The 22415-nt window shown below is 45.3% G+C and overlaps 1 protein-coding gene across 1 annotated transcript; it reads right to left on the reverse strand.

Moving 5' to 3' along the window:
• Positions 1–806: 806 nt before the first annotated feature.
• RASAL3 (RAS protein activator like 3) lies at positions 807–21493 on the reverse strand. The gene is given in 17 exon segments (XM_044685319.1): positions 807–1131; positions 1671–1746; positions 1959–2116; positions 2259–2631; positions 2924–3063; positions 3349–3550; positions 4047–4283; positions 4628–4772; positions 4935–5079; positions 7599–8111; positions 9080–9178; positions 9335–9470; positions 10138–10199; positions 10286–10347; positions 10544–10628; positions 10813–10931; positions 21160–21493. Coding segments are annotated over 17 exon segments (3015 nt in total). The 3' UTR covers positions 807–1002.
• Positions 21494–22415: the final 922 nt, after the last annotated feature.

Below are 22415 nucleotides of genomic sequence, written 5' to 3' on the forward strand. Positions count from 1 at the left end.
ATTTCCCCTATATGGTGAATTCTCCTTCCTCAAATCATGCATATACTTACCAGCTTACATTTCCCAAATGTAAGCTGTTTGAGATTGAGCTGTCTCATTTTTGACTCTGTATCCCAGCACAGTGCCCAGGATCTTTCATGCCCCAAATATCCTGTAAGTTTGATAAGTGCCTGTTGGAATTAATTAAATTGGGTTGATAGAGGTAGAAGGTAGAGAACTAAGAAATTTCTTAACAATGGCCCCATCCAGAGGTCAGGAGAGGCTGCATTGAGTTGTTATCCTGTCTGGACCAACTGAATTAGAAAAAAATTAGATCTTTAGAAACTTAAATTCAGCTCAACCTACCCCTCAACAAGCATCCCCACTGTGGCATACCAGACAAGTGGCCATCCAACCTTTGAATAAAGGCCTCTTATGTGGGGCACCCAATGCCTCCCCAAATGGTCCATTTATAGGATCATAGAACAAGAGTTGGAAGGGACCTTAGAAGCCAACTAGTTCAAGCCCTTCATTTTACCAGTGAGGAAACTGAGGCTCAAAGAAGTTAATGGAGTTACTCCAATGTTGCATAGCTAGCAAGTGGCAGAATCAGGATTGGAACCTGGTACTTCTTACTCTAAACCCAGCATACCTTTCACCATATTTAGTTTGAGTAGCTCTTTTGACTGGTTGGATCCCAAGTTTCCAATGTTCTTCTGGACCAGACAAGGAAAAAATAAGTAGTGAAGGTGGCCCCCTGCAAAGGGAGGAGATCCTAATCTACCTGATTCCTAGCTACATTATGCTTCATGCTGCTCAGAAAGGATCTTTATTTCAATCCACAAATTATGGATAGTAGTAGGCAAAACGGGGGGGGGGGGGGCGGGGATTGAGGAGGAAACGTGGACAGACAGCAAAGGAAAATGCTGGCAGCCCAGGTCTGCACCACGGTTCCCATGGTTTGCAAGCTGCCTCTGTCCATGTCATTGCCCACATAGAAACCCAGACTGGCTGTGGACATGGTCAGGTAGCATCTCCATTGGTGCAGGGCATCTTCAGGAGTTGAAGTTGCATCTTAGGGGCCTTCTGCTGATCCTGCATCCAGTGCACCAGCTGAGTGTGTGCTCTCTCGAGGTCAGCCAGGCGGCTCTCCTGTGGGGCAAAAAAGATAGGAAGGGGAAAGAAGAGAAGAGAAAAGGTTGGGGTAGGAGCAGGAGCATAAGGCTTAATACCAGATGCCTGGTTCCCCAAAGGCTAGCCCCTTTTTCCATTTCTTGCCCCCCCTTCAGATTTTCTTAAAGTACTTTGTATAGACCTCTCAAAGAATCTCTGAGTGTCAGAACAGGAAGAGACCTTTTTCAGATGAGAAATTAAGACCCAGAGGAGCAGAATTATTTGTCCAAGGTTGCCTAGCAGGTAAATGTAGAGAGTATTTGAACCCAGATCTAGTCCAGGGCTCTCTCTCTGCTCCTCTAAACTGCCTTTCCTCTACCCTGATCACATCCTGCCTTGTATTATACTAATTTGTAATTTGCATCATAGCTCCAGTTAGATTGTGAAATCCTGAAGGGCTGAAGCATCTTCTTGTCCATTCCCCCCTCCCACTCTCTACTTTCCCTTCCCCAGCCTTCTGAAGTCTTGTATAATGTAGACCCTTAATAAATATTTGCAGAATAGAACAGAAGTCTTACCAAACTCTCCATCCTGGCATTCTCACTGCTCCTACTCTGGAGGCCTGGGCTATGCCCAGGATCCAGCTTCTGAGCCCTGTCCCAAGAGATAGTTCTTTTAGACCTTTAATCTTCCCCAATCTCCAGGAGGAGTAAGTAGTTGGGCAAGTAGGGCTCCTACCCAAAGTTGTCGAGTGGGAAGACTAGACAGAAAGAGACACCGTACAGTCTCCAGGTGCTGCGCTGGGAATAGGGAAGGGCAAATATTGGGCAGATGTAGAAAGGCGTAGATCAAGGAAAGATGCTCACCTGGTCTTGAACTGGCCTTGGATCTCTTCCAGCTGGCCAAGTAGCTTCTTCTGTTGTTCCCCAAGGGCTTGGGTCTCATTGGCTAGGGTCTTCAGCTGGCCAGCTAACACTCTCTGCTGTTCCCTGAGGGAGACTATCTCCTGCCGAAGCTCTGCCAGCTGTCCCTGGCAGAGAGGAGGGGAATGTTTGGTGGGAAGAGAGCCCAGAGAGTGGAGTAGGAGGGGTCTGGCCTCCAGAGTCCCCTGACAGCACCAACTCTCTCCTTGTCTGCTGTTTGTAGGTCACAAGCTGGGCCATTACCTTCCCAGGGAGTCGGTGGGTGCAAATGCTGTGGTCCATTTCGTGTGGTTTTTCCAGGAAGCGCTGCCAGGGTACAGAGGACTTCCTAGGCAGTGAAGCAGAGACCCCAAGCCTAGAGCGGCCCTGAGGTGGGGAGCCTCTCCGGAGGGAGTCCTTGGGCTTGGCCTGGGACAAGGGCCCAGAGGTGTGCGAGCTGGCTGCCCGGGAGGCAGGGACACTCTGGGTCCGCTGGATGCGGCGATGGGGTCTCTTTACAGGCTGTTCCTCTCCTCGGCCCCGGCCCTGTATACTTCTGAGGGACTGACTCTTGGAGATGAGAGGGGTGTGCTTGGGGAGGTCCCTGGGGGCCAGGAAGCCTGGCTTGTCTGAGAAGCTATAACGTGCCCCAAAAGAACACTTTTTGACTTCTGTTCCAAATGGCAACCAGCCCCCTAACCCTGACCTATTGATTCCAACCTGAATTCAATCTTGACCCTTGTTCCTAAATTCAATCCTTACTATCACCCTGATGCCAATGCGAATCTCGATTCCAGTCCTGATTCTAATCATAGCCCAAACCCTGACCCTAAACCCACTTTCTTGCGCTGCTCCTAGCTCTTGATCTTGATCCATATTCCATTCAGAATCCAAACTCCCCTCCCAGCTGACCTCTTATGATTCCTGACCTCAGGCTGGGTTACCTGGCATGGACCTGGGCCCTGATGTTGGTGGCACAGGGCTGCATACTAACAGATACAGGCACGGGTCGGCCTTCCTCAATGGCTTGAAGTATGGTAGGCAGTGGCTCCAGGCTTTCCTGTGTTGGCTGGCAGAGAGATCACTATTAGGGGGGAGTCTGGCTGGATTCCCTACCACCGATCTCCTGTTCTTTTTGGAAAGTCCTTCAGGCTCTGGGCTAACTTGAACTCTGAGCTCTAGATTCTAGACCACTGGACTCTAAGCTCTAGTCTCAAGAGTCTGAGTTTGGGGCACAGGACTCTAGGACGGACTGGGTTAATCCATGGGCTAGAGATCCCAGAGACCATGAGATGGAGGGAAAAGAACGGGGCTGAGTGGTCAGGCAGGAGTGCTACAGGTAAGGTGTGGGTACCTGGTCCAGGTCAGAGAAGATAGTGCGAAGCTGAATGTGCAGGATGGCCAGGCCTCTGGCCAGGTCTCCACTGCCCTGGTAGCCCCTAGGGGCCCTGTCCCCATCCCCAGAGGCCACTTGAACCAGGAAGCGCTGCATGGCTGAGCTGTGTTGCTCCAAGAAATCATTCATGAAGCTCATGTAACCTTCCTTCTCGCCAAACCTGAAGGTAGCCAGAGACAGTCCCCCAACAGGAGTTAGAGGGAAAGCCTGTCTCCTTTGCTTGCACCTGACCCCCACTCCCATCTTGTTTTTCTTCCCCAGACCAGTGCTCAAGCTTCACCGGGCTCCTTGCAGCTTCTGAACATGACATTCCTTCTTGGTCCATCTTTGTACCTTTGCACTGGAGTCCTCCACGGGGCCCTCCCTTCTCCTCTTTATTTTCCTGGTTTCCTTTAGGACTCAGCTCAAATCCCACCCTTTTCAGCAGGCCCCCCATCCCACTCCCACCCCGCAGCTGCTAGCGCTTTCCCCTCTCCAATTATCTTTATCCACTCTGTATGTATCTTGCATGTACCTAGTTATTTATATGCTAACTTCTCCATTAGGACAGGAACTTTTTATTTATTTTTTTTTTTTGGCCTTTCTTCATACCTCTTGTATGAATGCCTAACATAGCAACTGCCTAATAAAAATTTGTTGACTGACTGTTGACTTACGGAGCTCTGTTGGCAAGGTTCTGAATGACTTTGGCGATGAGAGTGAGGGTTCGAGCCAGACCAGGGCCTGGGTACTCATGGGCAAGGCCAAAGAGGCTGGGGGACATGATGGCTGGACACAGAAATCTCAGGAAGAGTGAGGCACAAACCAACCTCTCCCCCAGGGCCTCAACCCTCCGCTCCTGGCATGCTGCCCACCAGCTAGAGAACACAGCACTCAGTTCAGCCGGGAACCAGCTATGGGGATCAACAGGGACAGCAGGTTAGCTTTGTATTGAATTGTATCCCTAAGGAGATTTAGGGTCTGGAAGGATGGGCACTGAATCTGAAGAGAATCTGAAGAGCGAAGAGTGGAAGGCTAGGAGAAAGAACCATGTAGGAGCTAGGGAGGCCTGGAAGAGCTCAAGGGACACAAGAGAGCAGATATCGGAGATCAGGATCGCTGGATGACTGTGGTTGGGGGAATACCCAGATGACATCCTTCAGTCATGAATGGGATAAGAACGAGGAGCCAAGGGAAGAAGCCAGACCACCCCCTCTCCCAGGGACACAAGTGGCAGGATGTTAGGGGCTGGGCTCACTCAGAGGATCGGGTGATGCTGAGGAAGACATCCTCACAGCTCTGCCTCAGGGTGACCTGGTGCTGGGCCACGGCTGGCTCAGGGCACTTGCTAGGGTCTACTTCACAGCCATCTTCAGAGGCACAGAGACGTCGCACAGCTCCTCCTGTGGCACAGATGTGGGGTGGGGTGGGCAGGCAGAGTTTGTACTCATCACTAGCCCTTTCTTCTCGCCCAGCCCTTCCTTCCCTCCTTCTGTCCCTACCCATCCAGCCCTCCTCGTTTCCTTCTTCTTCTTCAATGGCCCCCCACTCTCCCAACCTCTTACCTAGCGTCTCCTGCAGGTAGCTCTGGCCCACCAGCTTCATGTACTCATCAATGGCTTTTGTGGCCAGTGTGTTTTCCCGGAACAGCAATGCTTCTCTTCCTCCACAGTGGGCCAGCTCCTCCAGGCCCAGGTCTGTCACTAGTGCCTGTAGCCAGGAATGTGGGCTATGACCTCAGAACACAGATAGGGGCATTCCTATCGTCCAGCACAGTGGTTACACCCTGGATACACTGGGCTCCACCAGGCCATCCTAAGAAAGCTTAGAAAGACCCCTCATCCCTACAACCCTTCCCTACATGCACAAGGACTGTGAACTCCATGACATTCCATTTCCCATATCTCCCATGCCTGGAAAGTATTCCCCTCCAACCTCCATCTTAGAGAATCCCCAGTTTTCTTCAAGATTAAGTTCAAGTACCACCTGAAATATAAGGCCTTTCCTGATCCTCCCAACTGCTAGGTTCCTCTCCCCCAAATTATCCTGTATTTATTTTGTATTTACTTGCCTCTTAGAATATAAGCTGCTTCAGGAGAGGAAATGTCCTTTTTGTTTTTGTATCTCCAGAACCTACCCTCTTGAGCACAGCAGATACCCAATAAATGCTTGATCTCTTTTTCTTAGAGTTAAGTGACTGTCCTAGGGTCACGCAACTAGGAAAGGTCTGAGGCAAGATTTGAAATCAGATCCTTTTGATTTCAGACCTGGAGCTCTATTCACTATGCTACCTAGCTGCCCCTGCAAAAATCTTTATTTTTTTGCCAAATAGAAAGTTCATATTTATTCCAACAGTAATAGGGAACATTTAGGTTTATTGAATAAGAGAGTGACATAGATATGTGCTTCAGGAAAATTATGTTGGCTGTCTTGTGGAGTGTAGATCATAGAGGGGAGAGACTTGAAGCAGGAAAATCAGGAAAATATAGCTGCAGGCTAGGTGTAAGATGATTGAGATTTTAACTAATGTGGTTTCAAAGGAACTGAAGAAAAGGATTGAAAGTTGAGAGAGATGGAGACGGGACTAAAAAGATTGGATATATGGGGTAAGTGGAGACTAAGGAAGACTTTGAGGTTATGAAACTGAGTGCCTTGAAGGTTAGTGGTGCCCTTGGTAGTAATAGAAAGTTTTGGAAGAGGGGTGTGTTGAAAGGGAAAGATAATGGGGTTGTGTTCTAGACATGTTGCACTTGAGAGGCCTATGAGCTATCCAGTTTGAACATCTAATAGGCATTATATCCTGTAGGTCTGAAAGTCAGGAGAGAGTCTAGGACTGGATATATAGATCTGATAGTCTTGAGCACAGAGATGATAATTAAACCTATGAAAGTTGATGAGGTACCCCAGAGAGATAGTGTTGGGAGAGATTAGATGAGGGTTTAGGACAGAACCTCAGGGTACACTTACGGTAAAGGGGTGAGAGATAGACGATGATCCAACAAATGATCCTGATAAGGAATAATCAGACAGGAAGGGGGAGAACCAAAGAGAGAACAGTTTCACAAAAAATCCAGAGAGGAGAAAGCAGTCTAGAGGAGAGGGCAGACAACAGTGTGAAATGATTCAGAAATGTCAAGGAGGATGAGAATTGAAAAAAGGCCCTCAGATTTGGCAATTAAGAAATCACTGGTAAGGAACTTCAGAGAGAGTAGTTTCTGTTGAGGGATGAAATTAGAAACCAGAATGCAAAGGATTGAGAAGAGAGTGAGAAGAAAGGGGGAAAAAAAGAGGCAATGAGTGGAGAGGGCTTTTTCTAGGAATTTTGCTGAGAAAGGAGAAAGAGAGATAGTATGTTAGTTTGAGGGATGGATAGGCTCAAGAGAGGGATTTTTAAGAAGGGGAGAACCTTGGATATTTTGTAGGCAGCAGGGAAGGAACTTGTAGATGGGAACAGTTTGAAGACAAGGAAGAGAAGATGATTATGGGGTAATTTGTTAGAGAAGACTGGAAAGGATAGGATTAAAGATACATGTAGAGAAGATGGTGTTGCCCAAGAAGGACCATCTCTTAAAGACTGGAATAAAGAAAGACAGTATAGCAAGAGTCTGTGAGATGTAGAGATAAGGGAGCTCTCACGCAGTGAAGTAGGAGGAGAGGTTCTATAACCAGTAATACAAAACTGAATTAAAATGTGTGACTATCACGGTTTTACAGTTGAAGACAGTGAGACTCAGGGAAGTTAAATGATTTCTTAAGGGTCACAGAGCTAGCATGTATCTGAGGCAGGATTTGTATCCAGACCGTCCAGATTTCAGGTGAGGTGCTCTAGCCACTACTCCACAGCTGAACACAACATCAAAGCCAAATTAATCCACCATCTGCCATACATTGCTTTGTTTGCCTGGTTTGTCAAAAGTTCATGTTTTTTTTTTCTGTAGCAAAATATATATTATTGCCCTTTGGAGGCTTGGATTGACTATTTGGAGAAGGTGAAAGAAGAGAGGAAATGGGATAGAACTGACCTGAGTGGGGTAACGGAACTTTGTTTGAGTGCTTGAATTTAGAGAGGCACTGCCACCACTTTTAGGCCTGCAGCAAGGAAGCAACTGAGTTCAGCATCTAGTTAGCAAGTAGTTAAAATAGGAAGCTGCTAGATAGATGGGCAGGATCAGCTCCTCTGGACCAGTCCTCTCCCCAGAGAGCTTCAACCTTCAGTGCCTCTCTCCTACCTGTGCTTTTCCTGTGCCATGCAGCACACGGACCATGGTGGCTGCCAACTCTTCTTTGGCCTGGGCAGGCAGCTGGGGCTCCAGGACATGGCACAGCTCCGGGTAGTGAAAGGTGAGGAACTCGGCCAATTCCTTGTAGCGCTCAGTGGGTAGTATTCGCAGACAGCGTGCCCGAACTCGTGCCCTCAGGGCTGCTCCGGGAGGTCCACCTTCCAGAGGGAACCATCGCTCAAGACCCCCTCCCATCTGTCCGAGCTCAGTTAGTGCCAGTGATACACTGCCCAAGTTCCGGTCCCCCTGGCGCAGTCGCAGGGAAAGATGGTGGGCTGGGGGCAGTGCCTCAAAGTGGAAGCGCTCTGCCCAGAAGTGAGGTCCAGACCTAGCAGCCGTCCGGGCCAACAAGGCCCCATCTAGCCACAGCTCCACCCGAAGGCCTTGAGAACTACCCTGTGGGAGTTCCTTGGCTTCATGGATCCATACACTCAGCCATGTCTCTTCCCTTTCTTGGCTTTCCTGGAGAGAGAAAATAAGAGGACAATTTTGGGGGATAGGGAATAGTCTTGTTCTGCTTCAACTTGGAATGGAGATCTAGGACCAATGGTGAAAAGAGGCAGAGAACAGAGTTACCTGGAGGCAATTTCATGAAAAACTTCTTACAATGAGAGTTGGTCATCAATGATGGTGTGAACTGCCTCCATAGATGATGAGTTCCCCATTACTGGATATATTCAAGTAGAGGTTAGAAATACCTCAGGATATATTTTAAAATGCAATCCTACATTGAGTCCAGTGTTGTTCTTGGTGCCCACCAAAGGCCTGGCACACAACTCATTTATTGGGCAAGTTGTCTGTAATATTAGTGGATTAGGCTAAATCAGTGATTCCCAAAGTGGGCGCTATCACCCCCTGGTGGGTGCTGCAGCAATCCAGGGAGGCGGTGATGGCCACAGGTGCATTTATCTTTCCTATTAATTGCTATTAAAATTTAAAAATATTAATTTCCAGGGGGCTAAGTAATATTTTTTCTGGAAAGGGGCTGTAGGCCAAAAAAGTTTGGGAACCACTGGGCTAAATGATCTTAAAGGTCCTTTCCCATTCTGCTTAGGGCCCTCTGAGCTCTGACATTCCTTGCTCTCAGGATCCGTCCAGCTCTAATACCCTTTGTATTCTAAGGGCCTTCCCAACTTTGACATTCTCTGTTTTAAGTCTCCTTCCAGTTCTGACATTTCCTATTCCCAAGCTCCTCCCAGCTCTGGCATGGTGTGATCCAAGGATCTCCCCAGATCTGCCCTTTTTTTTTTTTTGTTTTCTACTGTCCTTTCAAGCCTTTTGTGATTCTGATTTCAAATCTCAACAGTTAAGATGGTTTTTTTTTTTTTTTTCTCTCTGACAGGCTGTGTCTATAGGCCTGCCCTGAATTTGGGGTTTGGATTGGCTTTTTAAGTCAGAGCTAAGGCCAGGTCAGGGTCCCAAATGCCAACCTGATGGGGCTGTAGACTCTGGCGCAGATCCTCAATCCATCGATCTCTCTCAGCTGCTGAGCCACAGGAGAAGCAGCGGCTTCCATTGGGCCAGGTGACCTGAAAGGAGAGAAGGGAGCCCTTTTAGAAGGGAATTGGAAATCAGGGGAAGTAAAGATACTAAAGGTGGTCATACAGAACTTAAAGGGAAGAGAATCTGTGGGTACCAACTGAGTCAGGGAGGGCATGCCCATCGGGCCCCCTCTCCTCTCATACCTGGAAGCAGTAGGGCTCCCCAAGGAGACTGGGGTGCAGGGGCCACACTTGCACATTTCGTTCATTGCTCAGGTCCAGCTCTTTGATGGGTCCTTCACTGGCTAGGGACTCTTGGGACCCCCGGGCACTAGAGGACCTGGTAGAAGAGTGGGATCTGAGATTCAAGGGAGCAATACTCCAATACCCTCCCTGGGTCACTCTAGTTATCCTCAGCATAGCTGCCTCACATTAATATTTATTATTGTTGTACCTCACATTTATATAATACCCCATACCCATTATCTTATCTGATCTTCACAATAACCTGGAGAGAGAGGTGCTCTTATTATCCCGATTTACAGGTGGGGACATTGAGGATCACAGGTGTAAAGTTTCTAGTTTTGGCTCTGAGGTTAGAGCAGAAATTCCCGTGCCTGAGAGTACAAAAGAGAATCTTGGAATATTTATGTATATGGGTGTTGGGTGCAAGTAGTGGTAGGTAGCCGGCTATACTATCTTACCTTGTATAACCCCAGTGGTCTCAGATTGTGAGGACACATGCTCAGTATGCTCTGTGAGTTGTGTCCCTTCCCTTCCTTCCTCACTTGACTTCATCAGAGTCATATCTAATATTTCTGTGGGTTAACCATGCGAGGTGGGTTGTGCAAATATCATTATTCCCATTTTACAGATGAGGAAACTGAGGCTTAAACAAGTGAAGTTGCTTGCCCAGAGCTACAGTTCTAAAGGTTAAGCCTTAAAGGCAGCTCTACTGATGTCAAGCCTAGGGTTCTTTGCTTTCTATTGCTCCATGTGGTCCTTACCCTGCTCCAGGGCTTCCAGCTTTCCCCTTCTTCTTCTCCTTGAGCCTCTTCCACAGCAAACCCTGGAGATTATAGAGAAGAGGTCAGGGGTTGGACTGTTTGGTTCCCCCAGGGTCTCCACCTACCCATCCCTGCCTCTGAGTCTCACCCTCACATTGTAGCCCTGGATGGCACTGTTGGCCTCGGACTCACCTCTTCTTGGACTCTGCTCTGTAAAGGAAAGTAGAGTTGGGGGGCTGGTAGTAGACAGCCAGGGTCCCGGCTGTCTCGTCTTCCAGGATCCCTTAGTCTGGGGTATATGTGTCACCTCTCCCCCTCAGGTCCACTCCAGCTTTCTTTTCCCACCCCATCCCCTCATGATTGAATCCTGACTCCTACCTTAGTCTTCTCTCCCAACACAGCTCACCTGGTTCTCTGGCCCCTCCGGCTATCAGTTGCACACTGCCTTCAGAGCCCACACTCCCAGCCCTGGGAAGATTTCTTCCTGGAGCCTATTTACAGATAAATAGACTCTTTTATTCCTTCCACATTCAGTTCAGCTTCCCTTTCCATCTCCCTCCAGTTTCCTCATCACCCATCCATTCTTAATTCTGAACCCAAGCCTTCTTTCAGCTTTCCTTCCTTTCTCCCTCCTCATCCTTCTTCTGCCCTCCTCCCCACCATGCTCCCCCTTACCTCCTCCTCTCTCCCCAGAAGCAGCAGTTTCCCATCCAGGAGGGTGAAGCCACTGATGTCCCAGACTGGAGCATCTGCAGTGGGGGCCTCAGGAATGCGCTGAGTCACAGGAGGGAAATCTGAGCAGAGAGCATGCAGGTGACAATGATGGCAATGACAATAGGGAGCATTTACATAGTGCTTTCAAGTTTGGCAAAGGACCTTACACATGCTTTTTTACTGTATCTTCTACATAACCCTGGGAAGGCCTGAAAATCCCCTTTTTTGGTCTTTCAAAATATTCTTAAATTCTAGTCCTTCTAGTGCTATCAGTTCAAACAGCTCATAGAATCACAGATTCAGAATTGGAATGGAACTCTGAAGTCATCCAAGGCAAACCATTCTAGAAAAAGACTATCGCCTACCACCTGCTGGGCACTGGCCAGTTCCTAAGTGGACTATTCCTTGCTCTGGCCCCATCTTTCTCCCTCCCTCAGAGCCCAGGAGCGATTATCATATCTAGGTGAGAAGGAGTACAGATGTTGGTACCAATGAGAGGTATGGGGAATGGAGACCTATATTTATAGAATAATTTAAGATTTGTCAGTATTTGGGAATCTATTTGCCAAAACAAACACAGGAATTATATGAATACAACTACAAAACACTTTTCTAACAATTAAAACTAGATCTAAACAAGTGGAAAAACATTAATTGCTCATGGGTAGGATGAGCTAATATAATAAAAATGACAACCCTACCTAAATTAATTTACTGACTCAGTGCTATGCTTATCAAACTAACAAAAACCTTTTTTATAGAATTAGAAAAAATAATAAAGTTCATCTGGAAGAACAAAATATCAAAAATATTAAGGGAACTAATGAAAAAAAATGTGAAGGATGGTGGCCTAACAGTACCAGATCTTAAACTGTACTATAATGCAGAGATCATCAAAACAATATGGTGTTGGCTAAGAGACAGAAGGGTAGATCAATGGAATAGACTAAGGGTAAATGACCTTAGCAATCTAGTGTTCAAAATAAACCCAAAGATCCCAACTTTGGGGATAAGAAATCACTATTTGACAAAAAGAAAATTGGAAACAGTATGGCAAAAATTAGGTTTAGATCAATATCTCATAGCCTATACCAAGATAAATTCAAAATGGGTATATGACTTAATATAAAGAGTGATATTATAAGTAAGTTAGGTGAACATAGAATAATATACTTGTCAGATTTCTGAGGAAGGGAAGAATTTAAGACCAAGCAAGAGAGATAGAACATTATAAGATGTAAAATAAATAATTTTGATTATATTAAATTAAAAAGGTCTTGTACAAGCAAAACCAATGCAACCAAAATTAGAAGGGAAGCAACAAATTGGGAAAAAAATTTATAACAAAATTATCTGACAAAGGTCTAATTTCTCAAATATATATGGAACTAAGTCAAATTTACAAGAAATCAAGTCATTCCCCAATTGACAAATGGTCAAGGGATGTGAATAGACAGTTTTCAGATGAAGAAATCAAAACTATCAATAATCATATGAAAAAGTCTTTTAAATCCCTCCTAATTAGAGAAATGCAGATCAAAACAACTCTGAGGTTCCACCTCATACCTAGCAGATTGGCCAATATGACAGAAAAGGAAAATAATAAATGTTGGAGGAGATATGGCAAAATTAGGACACTAATGCATTACTGATGGAGTAGCGAATTGATCCAACTATTCTGGAAGGCAATTTGGAATTATGCTCAAATTGGGCTCATATTTGATCCAGCAATAGCACTACTAGGTTTGTGCCCCAAAGAGATACAAAACTGGGGATGGATCTGTTTGTACAATAATATTTATAACAGTGCTTTTTGTGGTGGCAAAAAATTGGAAAGTGAAGCGTTGTCTCTCTTTCGGGAAATAGCTGAACAAATTGTGGTGTCTGATGGTGATGGAATACTGTTGTGCTATAAGGAATGATGAACTGCTTGATTTCTATAAGAACTGGGAAGACCTCCATGAACTGATGAGAAGTGAAATGAGCAGAACCAGAAGAACATTGCATATAGTAACTGAAACATTGTGGGACAATCAAATGTGATAGATTTTGCTACTAATAGCAATATAATGATCCAGGACAATCCCTGGGGTCTTAGGAGAAAGAATGCTATCCTCATTTAGAGAAAGAACTATGGGAGTAGAAATCCAGAAAAAAACATATGATTTATCACTTGTTTATATGGGTATAGGATTTGGGGTTTTGATTTTAAAAGATTATTAAAAATGAATAATATGGAAATAGGTTTTGAGTGATAATGCGTGTATAAAACCATTGAAATTGCTTGTTGGCTTCTGGAAAGGGAAGGGAAGAGGAGAGGGAGAGAATCATGTAACCATGGAAAAATATTTTAAAAAGTAAAACAAAATTTAATTTAATTTAATTTAAAATAATAAAAAGAGATTTGTCAAGTGCTTTCCTTACAACATTATGAGGTAAGTAGAATTTTCATTTTACAGGTGAGGAATTAGGGTCTCAGAAAGGTAACCTGACTTGCTCAAAAGATACAAAAAGCCACAGTCCCTGTCCTTGGAGGACAGAGGCCTGATGGAAACAAGCTTTGGACTAGGAGCCAGAGGACTGAGATTCTTGTATCTTGAGTATCTTCCATAGGGCCCTAGAGCAAATCACTTTCCCCTCCCACCCATTCCCCACTGTAGCCTTCTTACACTGGAATATCCCTCTCCTACTGTCCCTTCTTCCATTGGGGAGGGCCTTCATTTTGGGGAAGGTCCCAGACTGGCCAACCCTTATTCCCCTCTAGGCTATAGTCCAGGTTCCATTTTCATGTCTACCATCCCCAGTTTTTCAGCTCCTGTTTTTGTATTGTCTTCCCCTATTATAATGTAACTCCTCTGGGACCGAGTCTAGCTTCCTTTTTGCAAGTCTTTGAAGACTTGGCATGTTGTTATTTAGTTTCTTTCTGTAGAATTCCACTCTTTTTTTGAGGGGGTTTTCTTGGGCAAAGATACTGGAGGGGTCTGCCATTCCTTCTTCAGCTCATTTTATAGATGAGGAACTAAGTAAACGGGATGAAGTGATTTGCCCAGGGTCAAATAGCTTAGTAAGTGTCCGAGGTCAGATTTGAACTCAGTAAAACGAGAACCTTCTAGTTCTCTATGCTCTAGTGCTCTATCTAGCTGATCCAGTAACCCCAAAGGACCTGGCAAGCAATAAGAGCTTAATAAATGCTAGTTCTCTTACCTCTGTGGGACTCTGGTCTCCCTTGCCCATAGCATGAGTTCCAAACTGCTTAGCCTGTCATTCAGGGCTTTCCCCCTTTCCCCCCCATCCTCATACTTCTCCAACTGTATTATTTATTGCTCAGATCCCAGACCGAGTGACTGACTATTCATGTGACCACTCAGCTCTAATCAAGTAGGTTCTTGCTCTTTTCCTGAGCTTGCTTCTATGCATTCAAAACCCAACTCAATTACTAGAAAGAATAGCAGAGCTGGAGAAAATCTTGATAGTCCAACCTCATCCCCCAAAATGAATCCTCACCGCTACATACCTAATAAATGGTCATTCAGCTTTCGATCGAAGGCTTTAACCCACTACCTAAATCAAGAGGCCGATTCCATTTATGGGAAGCTCTAATTGTTAGGAAAATTTTTCCAGACATCAAGCTTCAGTTTATCTCTTTCCAGTCTCTATCCATTGTTCCTAGTTTTGCCCTTTTGAGCCAAAGAAAACAAATCTTATTTCTCTTTAGTATAATAACTCTCCAGCTGCTGTGTCTCCATTAAGCATTCTCTTCTATGGGTTAAATATCTCCAGTTGCTTCAGCCAGTTCTCATGTGTCATGGAATCAAGTCTATTTGCCATTCTGGCTACTGTCCAACTGGATCATCTCTGTCTTATTAAATGCTCTTTCTAGAGCTGAAGAGTTGTGATCAGAACAGGACAGAGTATCTAGTAAGTCATATCCTTGGAAGCTGCATCCCTTTCCTCTCTCTCTCTCTCTCTCTCTCTCTCTCTCTCTCTCATTCTCATTTAAACTCTGACTTTCAGTGTTAGTATCAATTCTAAGATAGAAGAGCAGCAAGGGCTAGGCAAAGGAAGTTAAGTGACTTGCCCAGGGTCACACAGCTAGGAAGTTTCTGAGACCAGTTTTGAGCCCTGCTTCTTCCAGCTCCAGGCTGGCTCTCTATCTACTGTTCTACCTGGCTGCTCTAGTTGTATCTTTCTTAATGAAACTTAAAATCATATCAGGCTTTTTGATTGCCATATCACCATGATGACTCATGTTTAGTTTGAAGACCACTATCACCATGAAGTCTTTTTCAGACCAACTGTTGTCTAATCATATTTCCTCCATCTTGTATTTGTGAAGCTGATTTTTTTTAATCCAAGTGACTTTACATTTACCCTATTGCATTTCTTTCTTTCTTTTTTTAACCCTTACCTTCTTTACCTTTAAACCCCTTCTGTCTTCATATCAATTCTAAGACAGAAAAGCAGCAAGGGCTAGGCAATGGGGGTTAAGTGACTTGCCCAGGACCACACAGCTAGGAAGTGTCTGTGGTCAGTTTTGAACCTACTTTCTCCCAACTCCAGGTCCAGTTTTCTATCCACCGTTCTACTCAGCTACCTCTATTCTTATTGCTTTTCATCTTATTCTTCTCCATATATTCCAGGATCCAGTGACATACTCTTTGCTGTTGCTCAAACATGGCATTCCATCTCCCACTTATATTCCTTTGCACTGACTGTCCCCTAGGCCTGGAATGACCTCCCTCTTCATCTTTGCCTCCTTGCTTCCTTGTGTCGACGTGGAATCTAGAGAGTTTGGGGTCTCTAGATTCCACATCGACTCATGGCTTCTTTTAAATCTCCGCTGAAGTCCCACCTTTGACAAGAAAACTTTCCCAGTTTCCCTTAATCCTAGTGCCTTCTTTTTGAGATTATCTCTGTTTTATCCTATATATATCTTGTTTCTGCTTCGTTATTTACATGGTGTCTCTCTTCCTAGCCTCTGAACTTCTTGCAGACAGGGACTGACTTTTAGTCTTTTTTTTTTTGGTATCCATAGAGCTTAACCCAGTGCCTGGCACCCAGTAGACACTTTAATAAATGCTAGTTGACTTTGCTTACTTGATTTGGCCCATGTATCTTACCATTCAGCCTTGTTTAGTAAGGTCTTACTATGTGCAAAGCACCCACTGTGCTAGGTGCTGGTAATATACAGCCCCTCACCACTATAGGAAGGTTAAGATCATACACACAGATAACTTCTGGCACAAGAAAGAATGGGATAAGGGTAAAGTCTTCTGCCTAGGCAAAATACAAGGAAATCCAAGATCACTTCTAGCTAGGGGATGGGAACTCAGGGAATGGGTGGCACTTGCAATGAGACTTGAAGGATGAGGGAACTTTAATAGGTGTCAGAAGAGAGGAAATTCATTCAAGTTAGGAATGCATGAAGGTGCAAGAGGGAAGGATGAGATCAGAGAAGAGCTTGTCTGGTTGGTGGGAAAAGTTGTGTTGCAGGGAGTAATATAAAATAAATCTATAATGGTAGGTTGATGCTAGATTGTGGAAGGCCTTCAAATTCAGGCTAATAAATGTGTTGTCATTGTTATTTTGCTATTGTTTATCCTAGAGGTGTAACAGGAGATTTAGACAGGTCAAACTAAGTATCCTGCAGAGGAACTAGTTTTTTTTGTGAGGATCCCTGGAATTTATAATCTTCCCAAATCCAGGAAGAGATTGAACTTTCATGGGTTTGAGTTGAAGGGTAGAATTTCTTGCACAGCAGGAACTTTGGAAGGTCTCTGTTACAGACAGAAGGGAGTGGGGAGAGACAGAAGGGAGTCTGTGAAGGAATTAAGAGCAGCAGCAGCAAGTATGAGGGACAACTTGAATGGGGACTGACAGGGAGGGTCTATCGCTTATTGAAAGAGCCCTGCTGAGAGGTGATGAAGCCGTTCTTCCCTAAGAATTCAAACAATACTGATATGACTCTCTTCCTATTTTCTATCTTTTCTGTCCATTTCAGACATGTCTAAATCCTAAATTCTCCATTTCTTTGCTTTTGTGTTAAGATTCCGTAGACAGTAGCTCCCTTTGTTTGTTAACAGCCAAGTATTGGTATTAGCAATAGGTACGTAGTTTTACTGGGTTGCAAATTTTCTTATTTTGTCAGACTACTAATGATATCATTGCATTAAGGGTGCAAGCCATTCTATTGTCTTATGTAAGTGTGCATGTACTCTTGTAATGTATACATGTATTTGTCATGCCTTATTTATTGTGAATATTACCTGGCACACTGGTTTGGTTTAATCACTCTCATTCTGTTAAGTGGTGATGTGGATTTGGATGCCAAGTGGCATAATTTCAGATGCCAATTGTACTAACGCTGGCTTTGAATGGGGCTGAAAAATTCTAAATCAAGTGAGTGTAACAGGCTACTGAAACAGATAGGTCAGACTAATTCCCCTGCACGCAGAAGAAATAATCTAGGAACCGTCAATGGGAACTCTTGGGTTTGTCAGCAAGAAACTGTATTTATTATCATAAGTTCAAGTTGGAGAATGGGATTTCTTTCAGTGCAGAAGAACAGACATCATTCTGTGATAGTTGAAGGGACAGAGTCTGGAGAGACAGGGGAACTATGATAAAACTGAGAGAGTGGCAGCAGCAGTAATGATGGGAGACAACTTACTATTTTCAGTAGTACTTTAAAGACAACTATTTCTAAATAATGATAAGATTGATACTAATTGCCTTTAAGTCATATATATCTTTAATTCTATATAGCATCAAAGTGGGGCATGAGTGGCTAGATTTAATACATAGGATTTAAACAGGTTGGAGATCTTTATTTCTGACCTAATGTTAAGCATTTCTTAACTAAGAGCTGTAAAATCCTGTCTTCTAAAGGAAGTTTTTCCCAATCTTCATTATCCTATCATCTTCCTACTCCTGATTATTTCTCATTTTCCCCACATACCTTGTTTATAAATATTTTTTTTGTATTCTGTCTCCCTCATTTGACTGTGAGCTCCTTGAGAGCAGAGACTATCATTAGATAGAAGAATTGGGATCCAGCTTTCCTTTGTATCCCCAGCACTTAGCACAATTCCTGGAACGTGGAAAGTGCTTAATAAATGTTTATTTATTGACTGACTTTAGTCAGCTATGTGGATGAGAAAGGATCTAGTGATAATAAATTTTCATTAATAACCTATATCTTTAAGCTCCCTAAAATAACATGGGAAGAGATCCATGTTGATCTGGGCCAGCCATTATCCCTCAGCTAAAGCCACAGGAGCTTCCTCCTCACTCTTTTTCTGTAGTCATACGAAACTGTTTTGAATCAAAGAGCCCTGGGCAAAACCCCCAGTTTCTAGTGGAAAGGAGAGAGGTTGAAGAAGGCAGTGACCAGTGGGAAGGTTATATATACTCTGAACTGGCCCAGTTGGATGAAATAAAAGTGGTCTGGAAGGGATCAACTTCTTCATTTTTCAGATGATAGGATTGAAAGCCCTCCCCTGCAAACCTTGGCCCTTCACAGAAGCACCTGCTGGTTCCATTGGAGAGGCACGAAAAGTTTTTGAACAGTGGAGTGATCCTAACGTACAATTATGCTTTAGTGAGAATAATTTGGCAGTGATGTGAAGGGCAGATTGATTGCAAAGGGGTAAGACTAGAGGTAAGAAATCAGTAAAAAATTATTACAATCATTGAGTCCAAGGTTAATCAGAGCCTGAATGAGAGTGGTGACAATGGGAGTGAAAATTTTGGAGTCTTCAATCACAATTCCAAAGGATGCATAGTGAAGCCTGCTTTTCACCCCCAGATAGCAGATAGATTTAGAGGGCAAATTGAATCTTCTTTTCTTCTTTCTTTTCTTTTCTCTTAAGATATGGCTAATGCAGGAATTTGTTTCTCGTGATTATAAAGAAATAGAAATTTTTTAGAGAGGGCTTTCATAGAGGAAGTGGTTTTAGATTAGGCCTCGAAGAATGGCTAGGTGTTGGAGAAGAGAGGACAGGAGAGGTGAGGATGGAGGACAGGGGAGAGATGGGATGGGGAGAGGTATTTAACTTAGGAAGAACAACATGACCACATACTTTGAGGAGGTAATGAGTCTGTCTGGTTTAAGGACAATGAGGAAACCAGGTTAGCTAGACATGAAAGGGAGTAGTGGGAGATAAAACTAGAAAGACTGAAACCAGATCATGAAAGACCTTGAATGACAGATAGAAGAATTGGGATCCATCACAAGAGTAGAGAAAGAGTCAGATAAGTAGGAGAAGAACCAGGAAAGAGCTGTGTCACAGAAACCAAGGGAGGAGAGAGTAAGGTTCTGTCAATCAATCAATAAAACTGAAATAATGAGGATTGGCCAAATCCAACTCCCACAGATGTTGTGAGAAATAAATTAAGTTTTTAAAAACATTTAATTAAGCATCTATGGTGTTCAATTCACACATAGGAAATAAGGTAATGGACAATATCCTGTAGGTAACAGAGCTATAAAAGGTGTCTGCATAGAAGGACTTCATCAGAGTTAGAATTAGAACACTGCATTACAAGTCTAAAGATAAGACCCTGCTAATTACTAGCTTTGTGACAAGTAAGTCTTTTAAGGTCTTTAAGCCTCAGTTTTCTCATCTATAAAATAAGGAGATTGGATAGATCAGTGATGGTGAACCTATGGCATGGGTGCCAAAGAGGACACACAGAGCACCCTCTGTGAGCACATGGCCACCCTCCCCATTCCCTTAGAGTTTGTTACTAGAATGGCCTAGGGACTTGGGCAGAGCTGCTCCCTTTCCCCTCTCCACCTCCCCTGATGACATTTTTTCACATCACCTGCCCCTCTTCCCAGCAGCCCAAAGGGAGCTCTTTCTCCCTCCCCTGTGTGGGATAATGGGGGTGGGGTGGGGTATATAGTCTGAGGGGGGGCAGGCACGGCATTCGGATATGAGGGGGCCCAGCACTCCATCTCTTCAAGGTTCGCCATCACTGGGATAGATGATCTTTGAGATCTCTTCCAGCTCTCCCCTATGAATGGGACTTATGAAAGATGCTTCTGGTAGAAAGGATAGGAATCTGTGGTTCATGGTTAGAGGAGGGACCTACTGGAGACAGGAAAGCTAGCTGGGAGGCACCTGTGATAAATAGTCCAGGCAAGAGGTGGTGAGGTATTAACTAAGATGGTAGCCATAGGAGTAGAGAAGAAGGACTAGGTGGGAGAGACCCTGGTATTGACAGAGCTTGGAGTTTATGAAGGTAAGAGAAAGGGAGAAGTCACGTTGCCTTTTCCATTCTGCCTCAATAAGAATTATTGTCATCCCAAGTAAGGACTGAGCACCTCCTTTCTGGAATACCCCTCCTAAGATGACTCAGCAGAGTCATAGGTGAAGGAGGCACAGCCACCTCATTCAGATGAGTGAGTGGGCAGACAAATGTCATCTGAGCCATCTATCCTTGGGGAGCCCTAGGAGTGGCATCATGGCATTGAGCGGATCACAACTCTTTTGTTAGTTTATTGCCCTGCTCCCCAGCTTTTAGACAATCAAGAGACTTTCCTGCAAGTGAGTGATGGTTTAGGAATCCCATCTCCTTCCTGTTTCTTGGCCCCTCTTGACCTTGTACCCCTAGAATGGGACAAGCTAAATCCAAGTATCCGGACCAACTGCCTCCAGCTTGTCTTATTTGCTGGCTATCACAACTACCCCCAAAGGGAGAGATCCAGGTGTCTTCTCTTTTTTCTGTCATTCCTCAAGAGGAGTCCAGATTGGAGGCATTCACCCTCTCACCTTTGCCTTCCCCTGAAACTGCCAGAGACAGGTAGAGGAGAAGGGGCAAATCCGGTCTCAACCGCTTCCTCTCCTAGCTCTCCCCACAACTTCCTGTGTATTAGAGAGGGTGATGAGGTGGCTCTTTCTCCCTCTCCTGTTCAGAGAAGAGGGAACCCAGGCATCCGGCTTCCCAACCAGCTTCCTGGGTTTGTAAAAACCTAGAATGGCCGGAGCTTTGAGAAAGTTCTTAAGTGGGGCAGGGGTTGGGGCCTGGACCAAGATTCCCTGAGGATAATTCTCTAAGTCTTCACGGGTTTGGGGGTCCAGACAGAAATTTGGAGATTTCTGAGCCTAGAGAGCTCTCCAGACTTCTATTGGGACCTTAGAGAAAGTCCCTCGTGGATGGATGGGGAGAAGCAGCGAGGAGTAACCCCCGGCCCTTTGGGTCCCAAATCCTTGGAGATGGCCTCCCAAAGGTAGTCACCTCCAGGGCAGAGCACAACGGGCTGTGCCTGGGCATCCAGGCCTGTGTGAACGGAGTCATCCTTACCCAATGCCTCTGGCTCTGGGACTGTCTCCTGTTCAGAACCGGGCACATGGTCAGGTGTCTGCTGCGGACTTCCAGAGCGAAGATACTTGGGCAGCTTCCAGTTCCAGCCTCCTCCCGACTCCTTGGCAGAGATAGCCCGACGGAAGAGAGACCTCTGAGCGGGTCTGCAGGCTGGCGGCTCTGGGGTCTCAGGGTTACTCAGAGCCCGGCCCCATCCTTGAAGCCGGCCCCATCTGGAGGCCCCCGCTGGCTTGTCTCCTCCCCGCCGCCATCGGTAGGAGCCCAGGGGGGAAGCCACCTTGGGCTGGGGTCCTGGCGGGGCAGGCTTCTCCATCTCCTGTGGGGACAGGGCGGCGAGGGAAAGAAGAGTCACACAGACAGCCGCCGAGCAAGGATGAGGCGGGGGACCATCAGACCTGGAGGGGGTGTCAGTCCTCAGCTACCCTGTATCTCTGCTGCTGCTCCCCCTGCTCCCCATCTAAAGAAAAGGGGTTCACGGTTCGAGATTCAGCCATAAGGCCCCTTGCAGGAAACCTCATCAGCCCCCCTTATCCTTACCTCTGTTTCCTGCTGGGCCCCAGTGTCAGCCACCCAGGACTGCCGGGCTTCCTTGCCAGTGAGCCCTGACCCCACGTGACACCCCCTGCTTTGCCCCGCCCCTGCCCCTCAGCCCGTGCCCCAGAGCTCTTTAGGGAACCTGGGGAGAGAACAGGGCTATGATGGAGGCGAACACTTAGAAAGAGGATGCACGATGGGGGGATACATTGAAGCCAAGTGGATAGAAGAGGGAAAATCAAGTGGTGGAGTGGAGAGACCTTGGAGTCACTGGGCCCGAGTTCAAGTTTGGGCTTTGCCGTTTATAAAATGTTTGACCTTGGACAAGCCACTTAAGTTCTCTGAGCTTCAGTTTTCTCATCAGTCAATGATTCCAACAAAAAAAAAATTCTTATTCAAAACCTATTATGGGGGGGCAGCTAGGTGCCTCAGTGGATAGAATGACAGGCCTGGAGTCAGTTGGACCTGGGTTCAAATCTGACCTCAGTTACTAGCTGTGTGACCCTGGTCAAGTCACTTAATCACATTTGCTTAGACCTTAACTGCTCTTCTGGCTTAGAGTTGGTACTGAGACAGAAGGTAAAGGTTTAAAAAAAAAATCTTTGCTGTGTGACTCTGGGCAAGTCACTTAACCCCATTTGCCTAGCCCTTGCCTTTTTGTCTTAGAGTTGTTACTAAGTGAGAAAGTAAGATGTTTTTAT

Source organism: Gracilinanus agilis, chromosome 1 (assembly GCF_016433145.1).
Source record: "Gracilinanus agilis isolate LMUSP501 chromosome 1, AgileGrace, whole genome shotgun sequence".
Classification (NCBI taxonomy): Eukaryota; Metazoa; Chordata; class Mammalia; order Didelphimorphia; family Didelphidae; genus Gracilinanus; species Gracilinanus agilis.